Source organism: Stenella coeruleoalba, assembly GCF_951394435.1.
Source record: "Stenella coeruleoalba genome assembly, chromosome: 12".
Taxonomy (NCBI): domain Eukaryota; kingdom Metazoa; phylum Chordata; class Mammalia; order Artiodactyla; family Delphinidae; genus Stenella; species Stenella coeruleoalba.
In genome coordinates, this window is record NC_137158.1 from 24,873,552 (window position 1) to 24,898,049 (window position 24,498).

General features: G+C 36.1%; 1 protein-coding gene across 3 annotated transcripts in view; it reads right to left on the bottom strand.

Moving 5' to 3' along the window:
* Nucleotides 1–579: 579 nt before the first annotated feature.
* MAP3K7 (mitogen-activated protein kinase kinase kinase 7) overlaps nucleotides 580–24,498 on the bottom strand; it is a 68,707-nt gene continuing 44,788 nt past the window's right edge. For 2 of the 3 annotated variants that reach the window (XM_079938712.1, XM_079938711.1), the window contains 5 exons: nucleotides 19,638–19,702; nucleotides 11,960–12,065; nucleotides 7,673–7,734; nucleotides 6,857–6,972; nucleotides 580–4,302 (listed from right to left, as the gene is read on the bottom strand). In XM_079938712.1, coding sequence (XP_079794838.1) covers nucleotides 4,122–4,302; nucleotides 6,857–6,972; nucleotides 7,673–7,734; nucleotides 11,960–12,065; nucleotides 19,638–19,702 — 530 coding nt within the window. In that variant the 3' untranslated portion in view covers nucleotides 580–4,121. The remainder of the gene's footprint in view (nucleotides 4,303–6,856; nucleotides 6,973–7,672; nucleotides 7,735–11,959; nucleotides 12,066–19,637; nucleotides 19,703–24,498) is intronic. The other variant, XR_013830704.1, reaches the window with a different exon arrangement.

Consider the following 24,498-nt stretch of genomic DNA (forward strand, 5'->3'; position numbering starts at 1 on the left):
GTTTTTTTTTTTACAAGTGTATATACAATATGTCTAACTCAATAAATTGCACGCTTTAGATGAATGCAGTTTACCGTATAAAAATTACACCCCAATTATTCTTTAATAAGACCCCCACACCCGCAAAAGGGGCAAAAAACAAACCAAAAACAAACCAAAAACAAAAAAACCTGGGCTAAGTCTCACTTTCCTATAGAGTGGAGAACGAGTCTAAAGACCAAGCCTCACAGCACCACGACCTGTATTTCCATTTGCAGCGCATCCTTCAGGTGTGTGGGTGCAGGGTGGGGCGGAAGACTGGAGATAACCCCACCCATCCAATAAGTGAGTGAAAGAGCTGAAGCACCTTGGGACTTAGTGAGCATTTTAAATTACAGCACAGCCAAGTGGCTTAAAACACAGACTTGGCTTTAAAAGACAAATATGGGTCTCAATGTTGGGTTTAAAAGTGGACACAAAGTCCCCGTGCCTGCAAGTTTAAAGTTACCTCACGTTCCCCTTCCTTTGTTTGCCATTCCATTTTCCTTCACGTGGGCTGATAGTGGCTGCTGAGTCTCCAGGCATGTAATTCTGCTGAAACCAGATGATGATAGAAAAGCAGACTCAGGCACAAGTCTTAACCTTTAGAAGCCTATTTTCCCACCTGTGAAATGGGAACACCATTTAACTACCATGTGACTGAAGTGGACATGTCACTTGGCATTAGCCACAGCAGCTTGGCTTATCACAGGTGCCCAATAAATATTTGTTGAGGAATGAGTGAATAAGCAGGTATATTTACTAAAGTGAAGGCAGAGTTTATAAGAATGTCTGTGTGCACAGATGTGTAGGTTAGAGGGCTAGTAGGTTGATAAAGAAATGAAATACTTAATGTAATTTAGATAGACTACAAGAAATCAGGTTTCTAATGAGCAGAAGTGTAGTGATGTACACCGTGTTATACTTCATACAAATCAGGATTCATTGAAACTGTGAAGAGAATCCATTTAACCAAAAATTAGAATTGGGGGAAATGATGTATTAACTGGCCAATCACCCAGCCTCTCAAAAATCATGATTATGTTACAACAGCATTGAGTATTAGGATTACCGACTTTTCAGTTTTTATTCGATTTTGTATAACGTAAACATGCTGCTCGAGTAGAACACCTCACAGCTCATTTGCTGATATAAATCATTCACCATTTTTATGACCAAGTTTAGAGTAACAATCTGAATTTTATTACAAACAAAAATAAATCTAAAAAGCTTCCTTCAATTATACAGTATGCACAAGGATTTCTGCATCACATCATTTTACATAAAATGTTCTGAATGACAGAAGTAGAACTTCCTACCGTTTGAAGAAAGGAGCTGACCACTGAAAACCACACACACTTACATAAAGAAACAAAAGTTTCACAGGGAAGGCCTGTGATCTGGCTACAGGCAGGAGCTGAAACTAGGAACATAAAAGAAACTTGCAGAAAAAAAAAAGACATTTGATGCTCTAAAATACCTCACCAAAAATAGTCAAACATTTGTAAACAGCTTTTAAACAGACCTCTTCAATATGCTATGTTGCTATAAGGTAAATATTCTTAACTGATTTTTATTTGACTCAAAAAAGCTATTTTTACTGCTGAGGAGTATTTCCCTGTAAGTTAGATAAAAGCTTTGTCTTCCTTCCCTGGAGGTAAAAATAAAATGTAATTAGGGCTTATTCAAGGATTGTTTGTGAATTTTTCAGACTGGGGCCTCTTAGATACTTGTTTATCTGTTTGCTATTTCCACCCCAAAAAACGAGGGTTAGAATAAACGGTAAGACCGGAATTAATAACAAATTTGGCTGCTTGTTAACACCTCTGTTTGAAGGGCTGATGGGTGAGAACACTGATGAAACTGGCTGTGGATTTTAATCATCCCTGCTATGCTTTTCTCCCATCATCAAGGATAATAAGGACTTGAAAAATATGAGCTTGGCAAGTACTTAAAAACCAAGTAAGGCTGAATTGCACTCAGTGTACAGGACCGCTACAGTACTGAAAATCCCCAGGAACATACTGTAAACAAACGAGCAAGCGTTCAACAGCCTTTTTTGCATTTGGCATCATGACTTAAAACTACTATTTTCTTCCATTTACTTATTTGGGATATTTTAATGAAGTGATTGCATGTAGTAATAACAATAATAAACTTTCCCTTTAAGTGTGTAGTGTATAGCAAAAACACATTCGTGACTAGAAATAAAATCTGAAATCTAAAATGCTAAATCCTAATGGAAAAGTTCAGCCTTAGCATCCACGCTTGGCTACCTCATGCTCTGGGATAATTAGAAAAGTCTCTAAACACCGACTAGGTCCCTTTTGGTGGAGTGGTAGATGTACAGACAAGCAGCAATACTATGGAAGAGTGAAGCTTTTCCTTAGAGTTATTTTCTGTGCCAATTTTACTTTACTATTAATACATTAAGCCTAATATCACTTTCAGCTAGGTAATTAAATTACTTGGGAATGAAAACCTCCTTTTATTTAAATGAAGTGATGGTCGATATTTATTTACCAAAAACTTTTTAATAATAGATTCTGAAGAAGCTAAAAATGACACAGTTTAGTACAAACTGTCCTTTACCTTTATTGCTTGTATACATAAGGAATACATTATAAAACTCAGTGGGAAGAAGAAAAAATAATGGAAGAAAAAGTTACCTGCTTTAGTATTTTTAAGAATAGTTTTGATAAATTCTTAGATCAGCTTGCTTATCTGAAATAGAGCAAAACTACAATACAATCACGATATAAGTCTAATAATCACAGCAATTATGCTTTCATTTTAAATTTTCTCTTCATAAAACATTAATGCTATAAAAATGAGGTCGATGACATCCCTACTTAAAAGACACCTTGTACTGGTATCAAAATGTAATTAATTTTAATACCAACTGAAAAAATAGAGCTTATATAGTTTATTATTTCAGTGAAGTTTTATTATTACTTTTATTTTCAAAGTTGGTAGCAAAGTTACTGTTAACAATATAAATTTTCTATTTATAAGTGAAATTCCTTTAAAAGTGTTGAAAGGCAGCAGGCATCCTAGGGTGGGCTTGCAAGGAAAATCAATCATTCCAGTATCGATAATAGGATACTTGATGAATTTAGATATACTCCTTTAACTTCCTCATTAACTTGTCCTGATTTGCCAGGTTTTTTGCTCATTTGGTATTGTAAAAGAAATCTAGGCCCAAGCCTTTTGGCTGGAGCAATTATTTCCATTTTCCATGATTTCTCTTCAGTTTTTCAAATATACAGTAGAACAATCCAATAATCATTGCAGGAAGGAATGATCATTTAAGCTGGATCATGTTCATTTACCTTTTAACTTCATTTGAGGGATATTAATATTAGAGTCATAAAAGCTTTACAGTTTCAGCACACATACACGCAATCACAGAATTAAAAATCTTTATACCTTTTAAAAAAAAAGGGTTCCATTTTGTTCAATGTATCATAGACAAAGTTTAGTCTAATGAAATATGCTTTTATTAAATACAGCAGCCGCCACTTACCTTTAAATATTTCATGGATAAAGTTCAGTACTGATCCAAGGATGCTGGCATCAAAGCCCTCACTCTCAACTATCCCTAAAGGTTCTGTATTTCTATAATGTAAAACCAATTATTCTAGATTTATAATACCCTGTCTTTATCTTGGTATATACCATCTTTTGGAAAAAAATTATTGGTTTTTTGAGATGAGATACAAGAACAAAATCATTCTTGAGGTTCCACCTCGAAAAAAAGACAATGATTGCTCATAGCAGCTAGTTTGATACCCCTTTTGTTAGGCTAGCCTTCACACAACGAGCATGCATATACAGCCACGGTTTACTGCATCTGTTTTGAAGTTGAGAACTGCTGCTTATTCAAGTACAGATGCCCCCATGTTATATGAGGAGACAGGTGAATTGCATGTCCACCATGAGAAAAGGAAAATAAACGATGAAACAAATGCAGCAAATATAGGCAGCTGGCATTCAGAACACGCCAAAAAGCTAACACTCATGAATTGTCATTATAAGGGTTTTTCTTTCCTTTAAAAAAAAGTCTTTCTTTGCATATTTTAAAATTTAACGGTCCCAGAGAATCATGAAGTGCCTTGTCGTTTTTGCTGCTGACTCCTGATGACCTCTAGTTGTTTCTTGCACTGCTGATAGTAAGTAGAAAGGCTTTTGTTTTCATCTAAAAGCTTTTTATGTTCCTGTACCAGACGAGATGTATTTTGCTGGTCCTTTTCATCCTGGTCCAGTTCTGCAACTAGTTCTTGCCTAAAAACAAATACCACATATTACACAGGATGGAAATATTCATACCTTAACAGCTAATGATGGAAGCTCAATTAATTAGAACTTTTATTCTGGGTCTATCATTATGCATCTTAGGTACATTATTCAAATATAATTATGGGCTGGAATGGAAACTATCAACCGTTCTTCTGGCGTAACCATACAAATACCATAATCCTTTTAATAAGCAACTGTACTTAGATAAGTAGTGAAAACAGATAACATGGCATAATAAAAGTGGCAGAAAATTTCATTTGGTATCCCTTTTGTGTAGGAAGGAAGAGAAAAAGGCTGGGAAGGGCTTTATCTAGCTATCCTTGAAAATAACACTTGAAGTTTTAATCATTCACGTTCTACTTTTTTTTTTTTTTGCGGTACGCGGGCCTCTCACTGTTGTGGCCTCTCCCGTTGCGGAGCACAGGCTCCAGACGCACAGGCTCAGCGGCCGTGACTCACGGGCCCAGCTGCTCCGTGGCATGTTGGATCTTCTCGGACCGGGGCACAAACCGTGTCCCCTGCATCCGCAGGCGGACTCTCAACCACTGCGCCACCAGGGAAGCCTCACATTCTACTTTTATACTCACGTAGTCATATTCATATTCTGAAACCACAATCCTATTTAACTACAGTGCAAAGTGGGAGCTAACAAAACATCTGCAAGCTAATTAAAATAGCTGCTATCCAACCTAAATCTCCTTCCTATTTTAAAATAATGAGAAGAATACAAAATACCACTTTTGAACCACTTACTCTTGCAAACGTTTTCGGGAAAAACCGGAGTCTTTTATAGGCTGATAAATTTTTTTGTTTTTTTAAAATAAATTATTTATTTATTTATGGCTGCATTGGGTCTTTGTTGCTGCGTGCAGGCTTTTTCTAGTTGTGGCTAGTGGGGCTGCTCTTTGTTGTGTGCGGGCTTCTCATTGCAGTGGCTTCTCTTGTCGTGGAGCACGGGCTCTAGGCGTGCGGGCTTCAGTAGTTGTGGCATGGGGGCTCAGCAGTTATGGCTCGTGGGCTCTAGAGCGCAGGCTCCGTAGTTATGGCACATGGGCTTAGTTGTTCTGTGGCATATGGGATCTTCCCGGACCAGGGCTCAAACCCGTGTCCCCTGCATTGGTATGCGGATTCTTTTTTTAAAATTTATTTATTTATTTATTTTTGGCTGCGTTGGGTCTTCGTTGCGGCGAACGGGGGGCCACTCTTCATCGCGGTGCGTGGGCCTCTCACTGCCGCGGCCTTCTCCTGTTGCGAAGCACAGGCTCCAGACGCGCAGGCTCCGTAGCTGTGGCGCACGGGCTTAGCTGCTCCGCGGCACGTGGGATCTTGCCAGACCAGGGCTCGAACCCACGTCCCCTGCACTGGCAGGCAGACTCTCAACCACTGTACCACCAGGGAAGCCTGGCATGCGGATTCTTAACCACTGCGCCACCAGGGAAGCCCCCAGCCTGATACACTTCTTTAAGCGCCTTTTATTTGGGGGATAGTATGTATTAGCTCCTAAAGTGAGGCTGCTGGAAATAACTGAATTAATGAAAAGTCCTCAAACAAAATGTTACTAGTAACATTTCTTATTTAAAGTATTTAAAAATCAATTAAAACTATCATATTTTTTACAGTGCCCACAATTCACCATTTGTTTTTCTCTAGCATAGAACTCCTCTTTCAAATGATTAAAGTATGAAAACATTATAGGTTAGGTATAAGAAATACATATTCAGACATAAGAAATCGTTTTTTTTCTTATCATAAAGTGCCACAGAGTTCCATAATTAGTTCTACAGTTTGCAGACTGTAATATTTAATCTCGTATTTAGCCTTTAAAATATTAAGTTGAATTCATCTACATCACTGTATTAGTAAACTGTAAAAAAACCACCTACCACCATAAATCAGCTCCATAGGTTATTTCATGAAGGTCATGTTTAAGAAAACTGAAATACTGTTTTTTAAAGAATCTCAAATAGAGAAGTATGGAAATGGGACTGTATTTCTTTAAAAGGGGAGTAAAGCAGTCTCTGTATCTCCCAGAAAAATGTAAGTACAAAACTCCCTAGAAAAACACTCATAGATATGAAATAAAGCCCTCTAATAAGTAATTCTACTCTCCTAAACACACACCTGGCAAGAATATATCTACATATATGTTTCTAAGATAAAGCACAACTGAACATTAGTAAATCAAATTATTTTACCTTTGTCCAAAAAAACAATAAATCTTTATAAAAGTAAATCTAAACAGCTTTTAACCTTAAAATTCTGAGAACATAAAACACATGGTTATGAACACTAGTTTATTTCCCTTAGTTATATTTTTCCTAATATAATAAGAAATAGTCAAAAGAGATGAGTTTTGCAGGGAAAATTAGCCGAAGGGTGCTTAAAACTTAAACATAGAGAAAATCTCCACATTAGAAATATGCTTAGTGATTAATTCTAAAAATTATTAAGTTTTCATGTCTTTAAACAATATTGCACCTTAACACGTTTTAAATTCAAAATACTAATGATTTACTCTTATTCATTAAAGACAACTTACTTTCTCTGTAATAACAATGCAATTTCTGTTTGGACTTTCATATATTCTTGTGCCATTTTACAATGCTGTTCGAACACTGCCATGGATTCTTTGGAGTTTGGGCATGGCGCTAGAGGCTGAAAAACCAGGAATGTCAAAACATAATTAAATCAAACTCAGTACCTAGCTGAGAGTTAAGACAGAGACTGTGATATATTTTTATAGCACTAAAGCAATGATCTTTTAAAAATAAGTGTTAAACCAGGCCTAGAAAATCTCAGTGCCCTTTTGTCAACGTTAACTCAGATCTTAAATTTACACTTGCCGCTTTAACACTTTCTCGTTGTTACAGAGAACCATGAGTCGAGTACTCTTGGCCTCTGGTTTTACATTTCAGGTTGCCAGACTTTATTATATTGAAAGATGTTTATAGCTCTCACACGCATGAGGAGACAATGAAGTACACTACTTGTATTTTCAGTCACCATGAACATGCCAAAGTACCACAAAATCTATTAAGCAGAAATGAGCTTATATGGCTTTTACATTTTAATGCACTAAAAATAAAGAGCAAAATGCTATTCTTGGCAGTCTTGAACAAAGGTACGAGTATTTTAAGATGATTGTTAGAACAGGAACAGTGATTTTGGCAATTTTAATTTTGATTGACTTAACTGAGAATCAGTTATTTCAGCTTGATTTTTAAAAGTTTAAGGAGGTCAACTAAAAGCATAAATAAATGAATATACAATAACAGATAGGAACACAACCATCAGCTTTAAAGATAAACTTCTCTAAAAGGAAAAAGTAAACTTTGCTGAGAAAGTAATCCTTTACCTGTAGTTGGTGATCCAGTGTAAGATAAGCCATTGGGATGGAATTATCTGATCCATTGGTATCTGGAATTAGAGTATGTATTTTATTTATTTTCTGTTACAAATAATTAGAAACAAAAAGCAAGAAAGTATGCATGAGATAATGGTATTGTTTTTCTTAGAGTAAAATAAAAGTTATTGCTACTGGTAATTTTTGAATTCTAAAAGTAAACAGAGGATATCCAATTACAGATAATTGGAATACAACCATACTCTCACACCTACAATTTAAGTTGGCTATAAGTTGAATAGAACACAATATATTAAAGCATGTAAGGCCTTGTTTAATTAAAAACAAAAACAGTGATATGGGACCTTTATATTTTAAATTCAGTCGTAACTGACTCTACCTAATCAAATTCCACATTCTTTCCTTGATCATGCTAAGTTTACTCTAAGGCTGTGTCAACTCCGGCAACATCAGTGTTCCTTCACAGGGAAAGGGGGAAAGCAAGAGGCACTTTCTCTCCCAGTGGATCATCTTCAATTAGTATAGATTCTAACATGAGCTGCTCATCCCACTCCTCCCAATGAGAATCACTGCAGAAAATGAGAGATGTTATTGATGGGAGTATATTACACACATTGACAGTATGGAAACTGTGACTCAATATCATGCCAAAAATAGTTACAAGGGTTAATTCAAACAACCAGTCAATTTTATCAGACTATTTGAACAGACAGGTTTTGTTTGTATTTCAAAAGAGGTAAAACTGCCATAACAACTTGCAAGAGAAGCATGGGATGGTTGCTTCCCAATATTAACATTTATGTACAACAGTTCCAGAAGCAGGAAGAATCACTGTGAAGTAATATGGACTTTTTATTTCAGAAGTAGCTGCTTTCCCATCGTTTATAATAGAGAATAAGTGAGCTAAGCAAGTGAGCTGTTCAGCCCTTTTTCTATAAGCGACTCCTTGAAAGAGTGGTGCGGATGAAGGCAGGCAAGGTCAGGACGACAGCAAGGCACTGCCTCAAATGCAATAGGAAACTAAGACAGTTTGACGGTTCAGTAGCCTCCTAATTTACTGCTGACTGATATTCTAGCTTCAGTTTTTTTTTAAAAGGCCATTAAGAATGTGCTTGCAAATAACTCCAAAAGCAAAGCTAAATCAGACCAAATGAGATAATGCATGTAAGGAATACCATGCAGTGCTAGCTAGCCTATGGTGAGCACTCAACACATGGTGCTGGTGGTGGTTATTATTATTGTTTTAAAATTATTGTTATTGATACTAAACGAAGAATTGGGAAATGAGGGCAATTTTAAATACTCAAGTTTATATTTCAGATTAAAAAATTACTGTTAATCAAATATTGGAGTGCACTAAAGAAGGAATAACAGAGGATTGCCTAAGAGAGCCTTTACCCTAAAATTATATAACATAAAGGTTTTTCTGAAATGGCTAAATAAGAAATACATTTGTTTCTCTGACGAAACCTCTCCCCACCCCCTTACAATAGTTTCAAATAATGCTCCCACCAAACACTGCTTTCCACAAAATTAAACTGATTAAAAGTGACTTCCCCCTGACCTTATTGGAAAAATTAAGTGTCTTGAAAGAGTTTTTCAACTTAATATTTCCACTCCTATCGCTCTTTCTTAAATCTTTGATACTTGATATATCCTATTAAATCAGTCCCCTATATCCAATATGTATTTCAGAATTAAATATATCAGTGTTTCACAGTATTCTGGGGGTGAAAAAAAAAGTCCAAGGATTGTGCTACTCAAACAATTTTAAAGCCCTTTGAGAGTGGGAAACTTAAGGTCCTTTATTGAATTTCATCTGTTCTCTGAAACCAAGACGTGAGATTTTACTTTCTCACTTAAATTGAAATTTAGCTTTCAGTTTCTGGTTACAAGATAGCAAGGCTATGCCACAAAAGTTTGTTTTTTGGTTGTTGATCAAATCTAACCTCTTTTCTTAAATGTCCAGATTCACACTGATTTGGTTAAGTTAGGTGGAATCTCTTTTCTAGCCCCTTAAACACAATACTTATAACTATCTCATATTCTCTATGTGCTCCCTTCATGTGGAATGCTGTCTTCTCCTTTCTGCTTTATGACTAAAGAACAATAGTGACTAATCTCACTATTTTACAGAAAAGTCACAGACTATGCCAGGATTATGCTTATTTATAACTATTAAAACATTCGGTGTAGTAGTTTGTTATACAGCATGATGAATTTACTTTTAATGTGTCAGTATTGTAACTGTAATCAGAATGCAAGCAATGGGGCATGTCTTATATTTCTATCTTTGCAAAGTACTAAGCACAGGACAAACTCTTGAGTGAATGTTCCCCCTGTGCACCGTTCCCCGCCCACGGTGGGACCCTCTACTGGGTCTAGGCATCTCTTTCACTAGCTGCTCTTGCGTATGTATATCTGTCTCTATCGCCAATACATTCTAAGTAGAAACCCAAGAGTACTTATGTGTTATGATTATTAAATCATTGTGCTCTTTTTCTCTGAAAAAGCACAAAAACCTCTGCCCTTTTAAGTTAAAAAATCGAATTAATTATGCTGTTTTAACGTATGTATGCACTTCTAATTTTTTTCTGGGTCAGTGGGCCTTCAAAGAAAAAGGTTTTACCTATCTCTTTCCTACAATTTATTCTGTTAGCTTGATTATCAGTATTTTTCTTAGAAACAGTGCAAAGCTGAACTTCGTTAATTATAAACTTAAACCAGATTCTCAACTTCTAAAATTGTATTCAAAATATTTAAAAACCATAACCACACATTTGCAGTATATTTCAAGGCAAAGTCAAAATTCAGTTGATACTGCAACCTGGACCTATGTATGATATCTAGCTATTGCTATTTTGTGGTATTTTAGGTCCCAGAAAAGAAACAAAATGCAGCAGTTAAGTGAGAGGGACTTAGGAGAATTTTGATTTTTCCCTCATGAATTCACTATCTGCCACACATTGACTGGCGTGTCTAGATTAGTCCAGGCTGAAGTGAGGAGACCTGCCAAATGCTGTAATGTCTGGGCGAGCATGCCCTCACCGAAGGATGTAGGAACCAAAAAGAGCTGACACTACCTGAATGTTAATGGTCAAATCTGTCGAGAGCATTTCCCTGCCCACCTCTGAGGAGAAGTACGTCATGGTAAATTCTGCACACGTGCTGAGTAGTGGTGAATGTTCTGGATAATCCTAGGCTGCGCTGTGCTGAGGGTGAAACTTAGGAGTTTTTGCCGCCAATGAATTTAAACTTACTAAAACTAGTGAGTACACCCAAGGCTAAACATAGTTCTATCTTACATGACACGGAGAAAAGCCACCCAGTTAATTTTTTAAATTAAATTATGAACTTGACTAAACCATGACAAGTATCTGCAAATACCTGTAAGCAGAATTTTAGTTTGTAAAGACAGAAAGCTGACTTTTTAATTGCCACAATTAGTAACATAATTGATCTTATATAAAACCCCAAATTGCTTAATTTTCCAAGATCTAAGAGATCATCTTCCTTCTCTGACATAGTAACATATAAATAATTTTTATAGAAGTATATTGCTGTGTATTTATCAAGGTATCCCCTTAATGCTAAAGAAAATTTCTATTATGGCACATAATTTCCTGCTTACCCATAATGAAACTATTCCCTTACGACCTTCAGACAGGCAGGTTTTAATACTAATATTTTGATTTTGACCAGTTAGTTTTTCATGTTGGGGAGTTTTAATAACTCTTACCAGGCTTTTAAAAGTCTATTTAACAGAATATTTACGTAACTGAAATGAGGTCTCCCTCTCAGTTAAAAATGATTCAAAAGGTCAACGGTCAGAAATGTTTTTCTTACCAAGGTACATAATATCTTGTATTTTTAAAACAAGACTGAGATGAAGATGATTATTTTACCATTCTAATTTTAGTTATCAAAAGATGAGAATTTACTACTATTACTGAAAAGGATGGATTGTAATAGGACAATCAGACTGAAATATCAAGAATAGAATATCTTCCTATTTGAAAAAAGTCCCCAAACAAACCATCTTCAAAATACATGTTTAGTATCTGGGGGAAAAAAACACATGGGGCAAGGTAGTAGTCTCTGTCTTAGCACTCAAAAAGGCATTTTAAAACTTATTGCTAAATATCTGATCTTATTAACAGGGAAATCTAAACTACTGTATAATGCCTGCCTTTGTAAGCATTAGAGAAATGACATGATTAAATGAACATAAACATGATAAATTCAACTTCATAATTATAATGAGGATAAACTGGTCACCTGTGGAATCATCAGGGGTCCATGGATGACTGCGGGCTGGCTTTTCTGAGGTTGGTCCTGAGGTAGTGATCATTCTGACGCTAGGACTGGATGACCTACTGCTCACCTGCAAGAAGTGACAGGAGGAACAAAGTGTGGTTTTGATATGAAAACAAAATAACAAGAGATAATTTCCATTCTAAGACACAGGAGAGACTTCCATTTCTATCAGAAGAGGTCCCAAAACACTTGCAAAAAACAAATAAATCCTCTAAGAATATTAGATAAATATACATATGTTAAAAAAATTTATATGCACTCACATAAAATATCTCTTAAAAAACTGATAAGCTTGCAAGGAAGTAAGGGAAAAGCTCTGAGACCAGAAATAAAGTCTAGCAAGTGCTTAAGCTGCTAGCCCTGGGAATTTCAATTGAACCCCAATGGCCTGTAGCTTTTGTTCTGACTGCCTGCTGCACTCAGAGAAACAGGCATAAAGTCTTACGTCTTTGTTGGATGTGAGTAGGACTGGCGAACCCCCTGCTTAAAGCCAAAACCCAAGAAAGGCTTCACTCTCAGTAAACTAGGGAAAAAACCCTACCCTACAAAAGCAATAGCAGGACTCCCCTTCTCCCTAACATATGCGCTTTAGAAATTCTTAGCGTTAGAGTCTATGGATGGTAAACTCAGTTTTTGTTCACCTGAGAATGTTACTTTGACCTCATTCTTCACATTTTTGTTGACTTAACAATTCTAGGGTGACAGTTGTTTTCTTCCAGCAGTTTGAAGATACTCTACTTTCTTCTGTCTTCCTTGTTGCTTTGGAGGATCTAACTGGTATTCTTTTGTGGACAATCTTTTCTCTCTGGCTGCTTTTTTACTCTATTCTCTTTGTCTTTGTTTTCTAGAATTTGACTATAGTACGCCCTGTGTTTTAACCCAGTAATATAGGTTTTCTCTTTTTTTTTCTGCTTGGGATTTGTTGTGGTTGGGATTTGTTATATCTTCCATCAAGCTGGGAAAGTTTTTATTGATTCACAGTGGATACATTTTCTCCCCTCTACCCAGAGCTACTACCCAAGACAGACAAATTTACTTGCTACTGCTTTTGTTTTGTTTTGTTAAAGTTATTTATTTATTTATTTATTTATGGCTGCATTGGGTCTTTGTTGCTGCACATGGGCTTTCTCCAGTTGCAGCGAGCGGGGGCTACGCTTTGTTGTGGTGCGTGGGCTTCTCATTGCTGTGGCTTCTCTTGTCGTTGAGCACGGGCTCTAGGCACACGGGCTCAGTAGCTGTGGCTTGTGGGCTCTAGAGTGCAGGCTCAGTAATTGTGGTGCACAGGCTTAGCTGCTCCATGGCGTGTGTAATCTTCCCAGACCAGGGCTCAAACTCATGTCCCCTGCATTGGCAGGCGGATTCTTAACCACTGTGCCACCAGGGAAGCCCCATTTGTGATATTAAAACAAATTATCCTACTTGGACCTAGTATGAATTATCATATTCCTTCAACTTAAACCTTTCCTAAGAGAATTCTTTGCTACTTTATTTCTTTCGTTCTAAGAAACTCTTAGTACCTCATGTGCACACTCATTTGTTCTACTTCATATTTCCCATAAGCTATAAAACTAAGAAATAATGCTCATATTTTTAGGTCAAGTCTCAAAACTGGTCTTTCTTTAAAGCTATAAGAAAGGCTACGAGTTAAATTTAAAACCATAAATTAACTAAATAAGTCTTTATATTTTAAGGAATGAGTATCTCAATGAATAATATAATACGCTAACATGTTTGTATTTAAAAAAAATGAAGAATATTTAAAAATAAGCCATGGCCTTCCCTGGTGGCGCAGTGGTTGAGAGTCTGCCTGCTGATGCAGGGGACACGGGTTCATGCCCTGGTCCGGGAGGATCCCACATGCCGCGGAGCAGCTGGGCCCGTGAGCCATGGCCGCTGAGCCTGCGTGTCCGGAGCCTGTGCTCCGCAACGGGAGAGGCCACAACAGTGAGAGGCCCACGTACCGCAAAAATAAATAAATAAATAAAAATAAACCATAACTTTATTTTTTGAATACCTAAAAAATACAAAGCATAGATAAGAACAGATAATATTTGATAATTTTTAAAAAATATGAAACTGCTGGCAACCTAGTAGGAAAGAAGTCTTATTTTTATATTAGCTATTTAAAAAAAAGTTACTGATAAAATTCTGATGGCCATAAATGCTCTGAAACTATTAAAACTCATTTAGGTTGCTCTTTCCTTCCAGACATTTACAATTACTTTTTCTATTCTCAAAGAAACTGAAAAGTTTAAGAGATACAGAAATACTTGACTTACCACAAGGGTTGGCTATGAAAGTGGTTCTGAGAGTGCAGAAATGCCACACAGCAATTTAAGACAGCAAAAGAATACTAAGCCAAATTTAAACTGCAGGGCAAATTACCATCAGTAGACATGAACCAGAATTGGACTTTGATCAAAACTTTATCTCTATATTTATAAAGAGGAATTGGAAGTTATTTACAAAGATAAAGCTTTGCTTTTTATGTCTCACTTGAAAGACTGGGAAAATATTTTCATAAGTCAAGAATCTATGGCCAGGGTTACTTACTATTTAGACTGACATTTGAAAGCTATTTAAAACCCTCAGAAATCATCTTAGTTGCTAAAATTACAGAACCACAAAACACAGAGATTTATATGATATTTCTGTGAAGTACATCTGAACAACATAAATATTAAAAAGAAATGGGTATCAGCAGGTAATGTGGATTTACAAGGGTACTTCCTCATTATGATAATCAGATTAATTAAATCTATACATGACAGGGTATATTAAAAACATCCTTCCTAATCCAAAATTACGGGCTCAATCTAATTCTGGCTTCACCATAGTTCATTATAAGGGAAATTTTAGAATTTTATTTTTCTTATATGGTCTTTAAACTCTCCAATAGGAAGGTATCCTATGAGCCAGGAATTATTTAAGACTATTATGTAAGCTTCTGATTTAGAGCTTTAACAGAAAATTATTTACACTAAAGGAGGTACAGAATGAGGATGGACAAAAGAAGTAGTATGATAAATTATATTCCTTCAATAAATAACAACAATGTATGATAATACAGCTTTTGATATGTGATATAAGGCCTTTAAAGCAAATACTTTCCATGATCCCTGACAGAAGCTTCTCTTATGATACAGCAGGAATAGAACACTAATGGATTTTACTTCTTTCCAAGCGCTAGTTTTGTTTTATTTCTCTATAGTAATACATTATAGTGAGAATAAGCTGTAAGACCCCTGGGAGGCACACTAAGGGGGACAGGCATATAAGCATGTACTAAGCATCTATTGTGTGTCTGGTACTTTCACATGTTATAAGAACCCTGGGGGGTGGATGTTATGGTCCCCACTGGCAGATAAGGTTGCTAAAGCTCAGGGAAATTAAGGACTTGCCCAAAGCCACACATCTGACCAGTAAATGTAGATTCTAAAGTCCATATGGTTCTTTAAAGAATCATCATCACATCATCTTGCAGCTGAAATTTTCCTTGACTGCAGCACTCTCCAAGAGAAATCTTGAAAACAGATCCACATCGGATACAATTCCAGAACGGGTATGCAGGCATACATCAGAATGTATAATTTTAGGGAAACACAGAAAGGTTCACCCAGATGTATTATAAAAAATAAATCTGTGCAGTCATCTGTAGAAATTTATTATCGGACTTCCCTGGTGGCGCGGTGGTTAAGAATCCTCCTGCCAATGCAGGGGACATGGAGTCGATCCCTGGTCTGGGAAGATCCCACGTGCCGCAGAGCAACTAAGCCCGTACACCACAACTACTGAGCCTGTACTCTAGAGCCTGCCCGCCACAACTACTGAAGCCTGCGCGCCACAACTACCAAGCCTGCACTATAGAGTCCACGAGCCAGAACTACTGAGCCCGCGCGCCTAGAGCCGGTGCTCTGCAACAAGAGAAGCCACCACAATGAGAAGCCCGTGCACCTCAACGAAGAGTAGTGCCCACTCACCGCAACTTTGAGAAAGCCCGCGCGCAGCAACGAAGACCCAATGCAGCCAAAAATAAATAAATAAGTAAATTAAAAAAAAAAAAGAAATTTATTATCAAGGTGGGTTAGCCTTGCTCAACAATATAATACAACAAAAAATGATCATCAATAAACAATATTTAAATGATTAATGATGATGTAGACCACCTGAAGCCAAAACACTTGAAACTGAAGAGGTCTAGGATTACTTTACCCTGCACTGCATTCAGTTTTATATGCAAGACAGAGTGAGAGAGTATAGAGTTTGTGTGTTTTTGGAATCAGATCTGGATTCAAAACTTGGTTATAGCAATTACTGGCCAGTGTAAGGGAAGTAAAGACTTAGGTAAGTTTCTCTAACCCTCAGTTTATCCATCTGCAAAATGGGGCAAATAAAAAGTACCAAACTTATAGGGTTAAGATTTAAATAATATACATTAAAGGCACGAAATGGGTGCACAATAAATGAAAGGCAGCTGTTACTGTTAAAGTTCTCTAGATGATCTGGGCATAAGTCTGATCTGCCCAAATAAGCTCCTGGGAGACTGGGCCTTTTTGGTACTGTCAATGCACCCTGGCCAAAGACTACCACAAACACACCGGTCGTGGAGTTAGTTGGGTTTAGTATTTGCTGCAGTAAAGCAAAGTGCTCCCCCTGGGGCACTCTGGGGTGTAAGAGGGTTTTAGAAAGAGCTTACTAGAGGATCTGGGCTTTTGTTGAATGATTCTGAGGAGGCTCCAAAGAAAGAGGCGTTCACTCTAGATTGGCTACTGTCAGCAAGCAATGGCAATTCTACAGGGAGGGCAGTCTAGGGTCAGGGTAAAGCTGCATCTGGTAAAGAAGCATCAGTCACTCATATCCACTGGGAGAGGGCAATGTTTGTATTTTGTGGGTGGCACAGTGACCTTGTTTTTGTCTGTGCTTAGACAAAATGGTCTTGTTTTGTCTCATTTTATCATGGTCTCAGAGTCACTTTGTCTATTGGTGTTCTGAGACATTCTTTATGTCCAGCTTCTAACAACACCAAGGCTTTAGTATCAGATCAGTTCCTGGACATCAAGGGCAGCTTTTTTCTCAGCATCTTCTCAAATGGAGGCCAAATCCATTACATGTGCTTAATGAGCTTCCTGAATTAATTAAAAACCTTAATCAATTAATTTAAAAGTGAGTTGTATGTTGTGTGGATGCAATCTTTTACATGAATACTTACACAACCACTTTTAATTAAGAAGCTTGCTACGTTCACTATTCCTCCTCTCAATAGAAATGGCAGTATAAAAACAACCAATTTAATTTTAGTTGACAGATGAAAAGTTTAAGTGATTTTATTAAGATCAGTCTCGAATCAAGAGTCATAGTAGAAACTCTCATCAGATCACTTTCCCCTATGAGATGTGACAGTAAACTTCATTAGTAAGCTCTCTCTTTTCCTCTGATGGTTGTACTGACTGGGCAAATGCTTTTATGTTCTTTATCAATTTCCATGGCCAAGACAAACAAAAAACCCTGCTATGCATCTGTTTAATCACTGCTTAGCCAGATTTTAAAAAGAACTATACCTTCAATTTTGAAAATCCAGATTGTGCATACTTTTCTTCTTCAAATAATGAACGTTATTTTCAGTAGTAATTAAAAAGATTTAATGCTCATTTATCATAACATTTCCAGGGGAAAATGTTTTCATAGTATATGAGGATTACCATTTGTCATTCTCACCCCAAACTGGATATTAGGCATTTTAAGTTCGTAATACTTAAGTAATTCTGAAAGAGCGGATCAATTTTAAAAACTGGCTAGACAATGGCTACATAGCACCTGTTTTAGAACAGGTTTTACCACCATATCAAACTCCCCCTCACTCTGAATCTCTTGGAGTAGTCCATGACAACTCATGCAGGTGACTGTCCCACAATCAAAGTCGGCCTCAGTTCCAGTGTTTCATAGATGAAAATGGTAATGATCGACGTCTCAAGTAATATGGAGTTTGTGAGGAAATAAGTTAAGGCTTGGTATGGTGAGGTCAGTCCAGAAATACAGCAATGCCTTTAATATAGAATACAGAGAAGAGCACTGGCACTGGCAGATGCTCCTGAACTGTCTTAGAGCAAGTCTCTCATTCCTAGTCAAAGGGAGAATACTTGGCCAGAGTTTCTCATAACTGGAATGTCAATGGCAATAGTAAATAGCATTAAAAAGACTGAGCTCATCAAGCCTCTAAGGAATCACAGCAAATACCAGATGTCAAGCTATCTGTTACTGAATGCCCTGGTTAATACTTTAAGTATTTGAGTGGGAGAAAGTGGGAAACTTCATTCAAAAGTTCTGGGATCTCATGAAAGCAGATATACTGAAAAAGCTGCTATTAAATAAATAAAACCAAGATTTAAGATCACTTAATATCATAAAGTATATAATAAATTAATATGTATTATGTATATATATTATATGTACGTATGTGTGTATATATGTATTTGAGTATGTGTATGGGTATTGCGAGAAATAAAAATATTTCCAGATATAAATGAAGATCAAGGCTATCTATCATTTAAATATCTCAAGTGGTTTTGTTAGTTAAGTTAGCTGATGGCTAGAAAAGGTTTTCAAATATTTATTAATGACTACAAAGAATCTCTAAAATTTCAAGTATGTTATAAAAATGAAATAATAAAACACCTTTTAGATGAAAAGTACTAATACATTTTACCAGAAATTAAATCACATTATTTATAACATATAATCCTATAATTTTTCATGAATATGGACCATAATGTGGTATTTTTATTACTTCAGATGCATGCTATAGTCTTAAAATTTATTTCAGCAAAACTGAAAGCAACAACAAAACCTCATAATTAGTTTTCAATTCACTTTAAGAATGTGATATAAATTATATATGTTAAGTCTATTGACCTGAGTAACAGAAAAAGCAATGACTGCTACTTTTATATACTTGGTTGGTTAAAACTCTGCACTTGTCAGAAATGGCTTAAATTGCAGCACTGTCTGGGTCATCTACAAAGAGGTAAGGGGCATTTAGAAGAATATCCAGAAATATAAAGATGAAGAATAAAAACCTGAACAACTGGGATAGAAGACTTTCTAGAGTTTATCCATCTGCTTAGTAAATACTGTCCTAAAGATGTTTCACAAAAATATAAATCTAGGGGATATGACAAATTAAAAGATGTTAAAAGTCTGCCACGTATGTCAGTGCCTGTGATCCCAGAGGAGTGACATCTTTTGGGGAAATATTTATTCCCCTCATTAGTAAAAAGGAGATAATACTAATGATTCATTTTAGAGGACAATGTTAATGACAAATTGTTAAATTACAAAATTGAATACTTCCTTATTAAAGCATATATAAAAACCATATAACATACATAGAGCACTATTGAATTAATCAACATATTTTCACAAATTTTCCTTCAGGTTAAATCAATAATGGCATCTATACTGTTTTTCCCTTAAGTATTTAAGTTCCGGTGATAATGAATCTCTCTATCATAATTTTAGGTCAACTCATAAAACTAATTTTGCAGAGTATATATATATATATATATATATATATTATAGTTAATTCTTGATTTCTGCCCATTACTATTCTTCAAAGACAGAGAATTCAAATATTAAATCTTACCTGACCAGGTTCTGTTCCAGTAACAGTCAAGTCTTGGATGGATCTACGTCTTGGCTGCCCGTTCCCTTTTAAAAAATAAAAGAAGTAAAATACTGAAATCTACTTGAAGAGACAATAAGGGTTTAACTGCTACAGGAGAAAGTTGGAATCTGTTGCTCCTTGGATCTACACAAAATATTTGTGAGAAAAATAAGTGAGTTTATTGCCTAAAAAAAAAAAAAAGAGTGAAAGAAAGACGTAAGGAGAGGAAGAGAAACAGCTATAGTATTTTAACTCAAAAGTTGCTGGCCTACAACAAAGTATGTCCTGATACAATAACCACTCCTACTACACGAAGAGCTGCTGAATTCTCTTCTACCATCTTCTGTCATGTGTTTAAACAGATGAATGCTTGGGGGCTGGGGCTGATGACGGCATCTATTTCAAGGGCCTTACGTTACAGTTTCTACAGCAAGACAGCTAGCAGGTTGTAAGCCATGACTGACTTTAACCAATAGCAGTACCTGGTTTGATTCAGGGCCTGAAAGGATGCTTAGGCTTGCATTTATTACACTGAGTCACACTTACCTAATCCCATTAGTCTTTGTCAGAATCTAGTAATTTATTATTTGTGAACAACAACTCTTAATTTCCTAGTGGAGATGAATGACTCTCATTCCATTCCCAAATACACAGCTTGTTGAAATGGGCTAGTGTGTTAATCCTGCTTCAGGAACTTCTATGCTAAAAGTAATTTAATTAAAAATCAGTTTATGAAAGAACTCTACACATGTAAGTCTTCAGTAAAATGGAATGAATTAAACAACAGCTTCACTCAGCACTTTTACTTGGGAATAGGGCTGTTTATACAGTATCTTCTAAGATGAGAGATCAGCTATCTAAAATGAAACACCAAAATATTGTAAGTAACAGCTGACAAAAAAGTCAAAATTCTTTTGACTCTGAAAGCTGTATTATGTAATTTCTCAACTAGTGGGCAGCACTCAGATCTCGTACTCTAATAATTCTGGCCTGATTAGAAGACAGAATTCATTCTTAAAATTTTGTATTTCCATAACCTTCAGTACCTTATTTAAACCAATCAGCAATATATTTAGCATCTTAATCAAGATGACCCTATTATTTTTTACATAAACTAAAAGGACCTTACAACAGAAGAATAATGTTTAATGCAATAATGCATGTAGTGAACAGAATAACTCAAATTTACAGCCACCTTGAAAGTATAACTCTTTTCTATTTAAAGCTATGTTTTAGAATTCTTTGCATAATCTTAACTCAAATTTATTTCGAGTTTCATTTTATTCCAAGCTCCAACTTTCAATTAAATTTGACATAACAACAAATTGCACATTTACTGAATCAGGCACATTAAGATATTTCTGTGAAAACTTTTAATTATCCCAGTTTCCAGAGGACAAAATGGATCCCTACCACCATGACTAATAAGCAATTTCAGGCACATTTCATTCTACACAATCATTCTAAAATTAGCTTAGATGAGACAGGCTTGTAAAAGTGTCTGGAATTCTCTTTTCAGATTAGCAACATTTGTGAATCTGGGGAACCACCCAGCACAGTGTCTAAAAATCAGTACATCACCATTGCAATAACAACAAAAACAAGCTCGAATCTAGGTGAGGGAAGGCGGAAAGGGGAATAAAATCTTTTAAGTAGGGTAAAGGAGAGCTGATAGTTAACAAATGCCTTAGAATGAGAAATCTTCAAGCTACATTATGAGTCAAAGCAAGCAATACTAGGTAATGCACTTTCATTAGCATAACCATGGCAGAAACCATCTGGCAAACAGTTCAGACAAAGCAAAAAAGGACTGCAATCAACAAATACTTGTTGCTCCAATATTAAGTTTTAAGTCATAATTTAGAAATATGAATGTAAAAAACATCAAGCTCCTATTATCGCAAATGAAAATTACTGGGTGTGTGCTCAGTAAATTTAGACTGATTTTGAATTTTTTGGTAACTAAACACTAATTCAGAAACTCACTAACTTTATACTTTTTCAGGGTTCTTTGATATGTGCATAACTATATTACACATGGCAGTATAAAGGAAAAAAGAAGTAGAAATGAGGGACAATATGATGTTAACAGATGCTTAATCAAGGAATATGAAACCTGTAAATGATGTCCTAAGTATTTTATTCTGTAACGAATTCTGGAACTTTCACGACTTCGGGTAGGGAACAAATGATATTTTTAAGAATAACTTTTCTAAGTAAGAGCAACAAAAGGAATAGACTATATCCCTAAGCCCCTCCCCCACCCAACAGGGTGGCTGGAATGGCAGCTGATAGGTCCATCATTTCTACCACACTAAGACAAAATCCATCTCTTCAAAAAGCTGCTCTTTTTAAGTACAACTGATTTCCTGAGCTGGTATTTGAAAGTCATCATTATAGAGTTCCTCCAGAGACTGCTGGATTGGGTCCCAGAGAGTAATTCTTGAGGGTTTTCTTATCAGTTTCCTTACCTTAACTACTTACATTTTTCTATGTTCCAACTTCCTGAAGACTCTCTTCATGTAAAAATCAACACATTTTCCTGGAGACATCTCTTAAATAAAATATTGGAAATTCTGATATTCATAAGTTTTGAATATTAAAAATTATGGGACACTATCCTTATGTGTAAAATACACAAGATTTAAAAAATTCACACAGCACTGTACACTGCAGGATTATACTACTGCTTCATGGTAAACTGAATATGTAATTTAAAAATATATGTTAACTGACACTGCAGAAATACAAAGGATCATGAGCGATTACTACAAGCAACTCTATGCCAATAAAATGGACAACCTGGAAGAAATGGACAAATTCTCAGAAAAGCACAACCTTCCGAGACTGAAACGGGAAGAAATAGAAAATATAAACAGACCAATCACAAGCACTGAAATTGAAACTGTGAGAAAAAATCTTCCAACAAACAAAAGCCCAGGACCAGATGGCTTCACAGGCGAATTCTATCAAACATTTAGAGAAGAGCTAACACCTATCCTTCTCAAACTCTTCCAAAATATGGCAGAGAGAGGAACACTCCCAAATTCATTGTGAGGCCACCATCACCCTGATACCAAAACCAGACAAAGATGTCACAAAAAAAACTACAGGCCAATATCGCCGATGAACATAGATGCAAAAATCCTCAACAAAATACTAGCAAACAGAAGCCAACAGCACATTAAAATGATCATACGCCACGATCAAGTGGGATTTATCCCAGGAATGCAAGGATTCTTCAATATACGCAAATCAGTGTGACACACCATATTAACAAATTGAAGGATAAAAACCACATAACAGTCTCAATAGATGCAGAAAAACCTTTCGACAAAATTCAATACCCATTTATGATAGAATCTCTCCAGAAAATAAGCACAGAGGGAAACTACCTCAACATAATAAAGGTCATATATGACAAACCCAGAGCCAACATCGTTCTCAATGGTGAAAAACTGAAACCGTTTCCACTAAGATCAGGAACAAGACAAGGTTGCCCACTCTCACCACTTATTATTCAATATAGTTTTGGAAGTTTTAGCCACAGCAATCAGAGAACAAAAAGAAATAAAAGAAGTAAAACTGTCACTGTCTGCAGATGACATGATACTATACATAGAGAATCTTAAAGATGCTACCAGAAAACTACCAGAGCTAATCAATGAATTTGGTAAAGTAGCAGGATACAAAAGTAACGCACAGAAATCTCCTGCATTCCTATACACTAATGATGAAAAATCTGAAAAAGAAATTAAGGGAACACTCCCATTTACCACTGCAACAAAAAGAATAAAATACCTAGGAATAAACCTACCTAAGGAGACAAAAGACCTGTATGGAGAAAACTATAAGACACTGATGAAAGAAATTAAAGATGATACAAACAGATGGAGAGATATACCATGTTCTTAGATTGGAAGAATCAACATTGTGAAAATGACTATACTACCCAAAGCAAGCTACAGATTCAAGGCAATCCCTATCAAACTACCAATGGCATTTTTCACAGAACTAGAACAAAAAATTTCACAATTTGTATGGAAACACAAAAGACCCCGAACAGCCAAAGCAATGTTGAGAAAGAAAAATGGAGCTGGAGGAATCAGGCTCCCGGACTTCAGACTATACTACAAAGCCACAGTAATCAATACAGTATAGTACTGGCACAAAAACAGAAATACAGATCAATGGAACAGGATAGAAAGCCCAGAGATAAACCCACACACATATGGTCACCTTACTTTTGATAAAGGAGGCAAGAATACACAATGGAGAAAAGACAGTCTCTTCAATACGTGGTGCTGGGAAAGCTGGACAGCTACATGTAAAAGAATGAAATTAGAACACTTCCTAACACCATACACAAAAATAAACTCAAAATGGATTAAAGACCTAAATGTAAGGCCAGACACTATAAAACTCTTAGAGGAAAACATAGGAGGTACACTCTTTGACATAAATCACAGCAAGATCCTTTTTGACCCAGCTCCTAGAGAAATGGAAATAAAAACAGAAATAAACAAATGGGACCAAATGAAACTTAAAAGCTTTTGCGCAGCAAAGGAAACATAAATAAGACAAAAAGACAACCCTCAGAATGGGAGAAAATACTTGCAAACAAAGCAAGTGACAAAGGATTAATCTCCAAAATGTATAAGCAGCTCATGCAGCTCAATATCAAAAAAAACAAACAGCCCAATCCAAAAATGGGCAGAAGACCTAAACAGACATTTCTCCAAAGAAGACATACAGACTACCAATGAACACATGAAAGGATGCTCAACATCACTAATCATTAGAGAAATGCAAATCAAAACTACAATTAGGTGTCATCTCA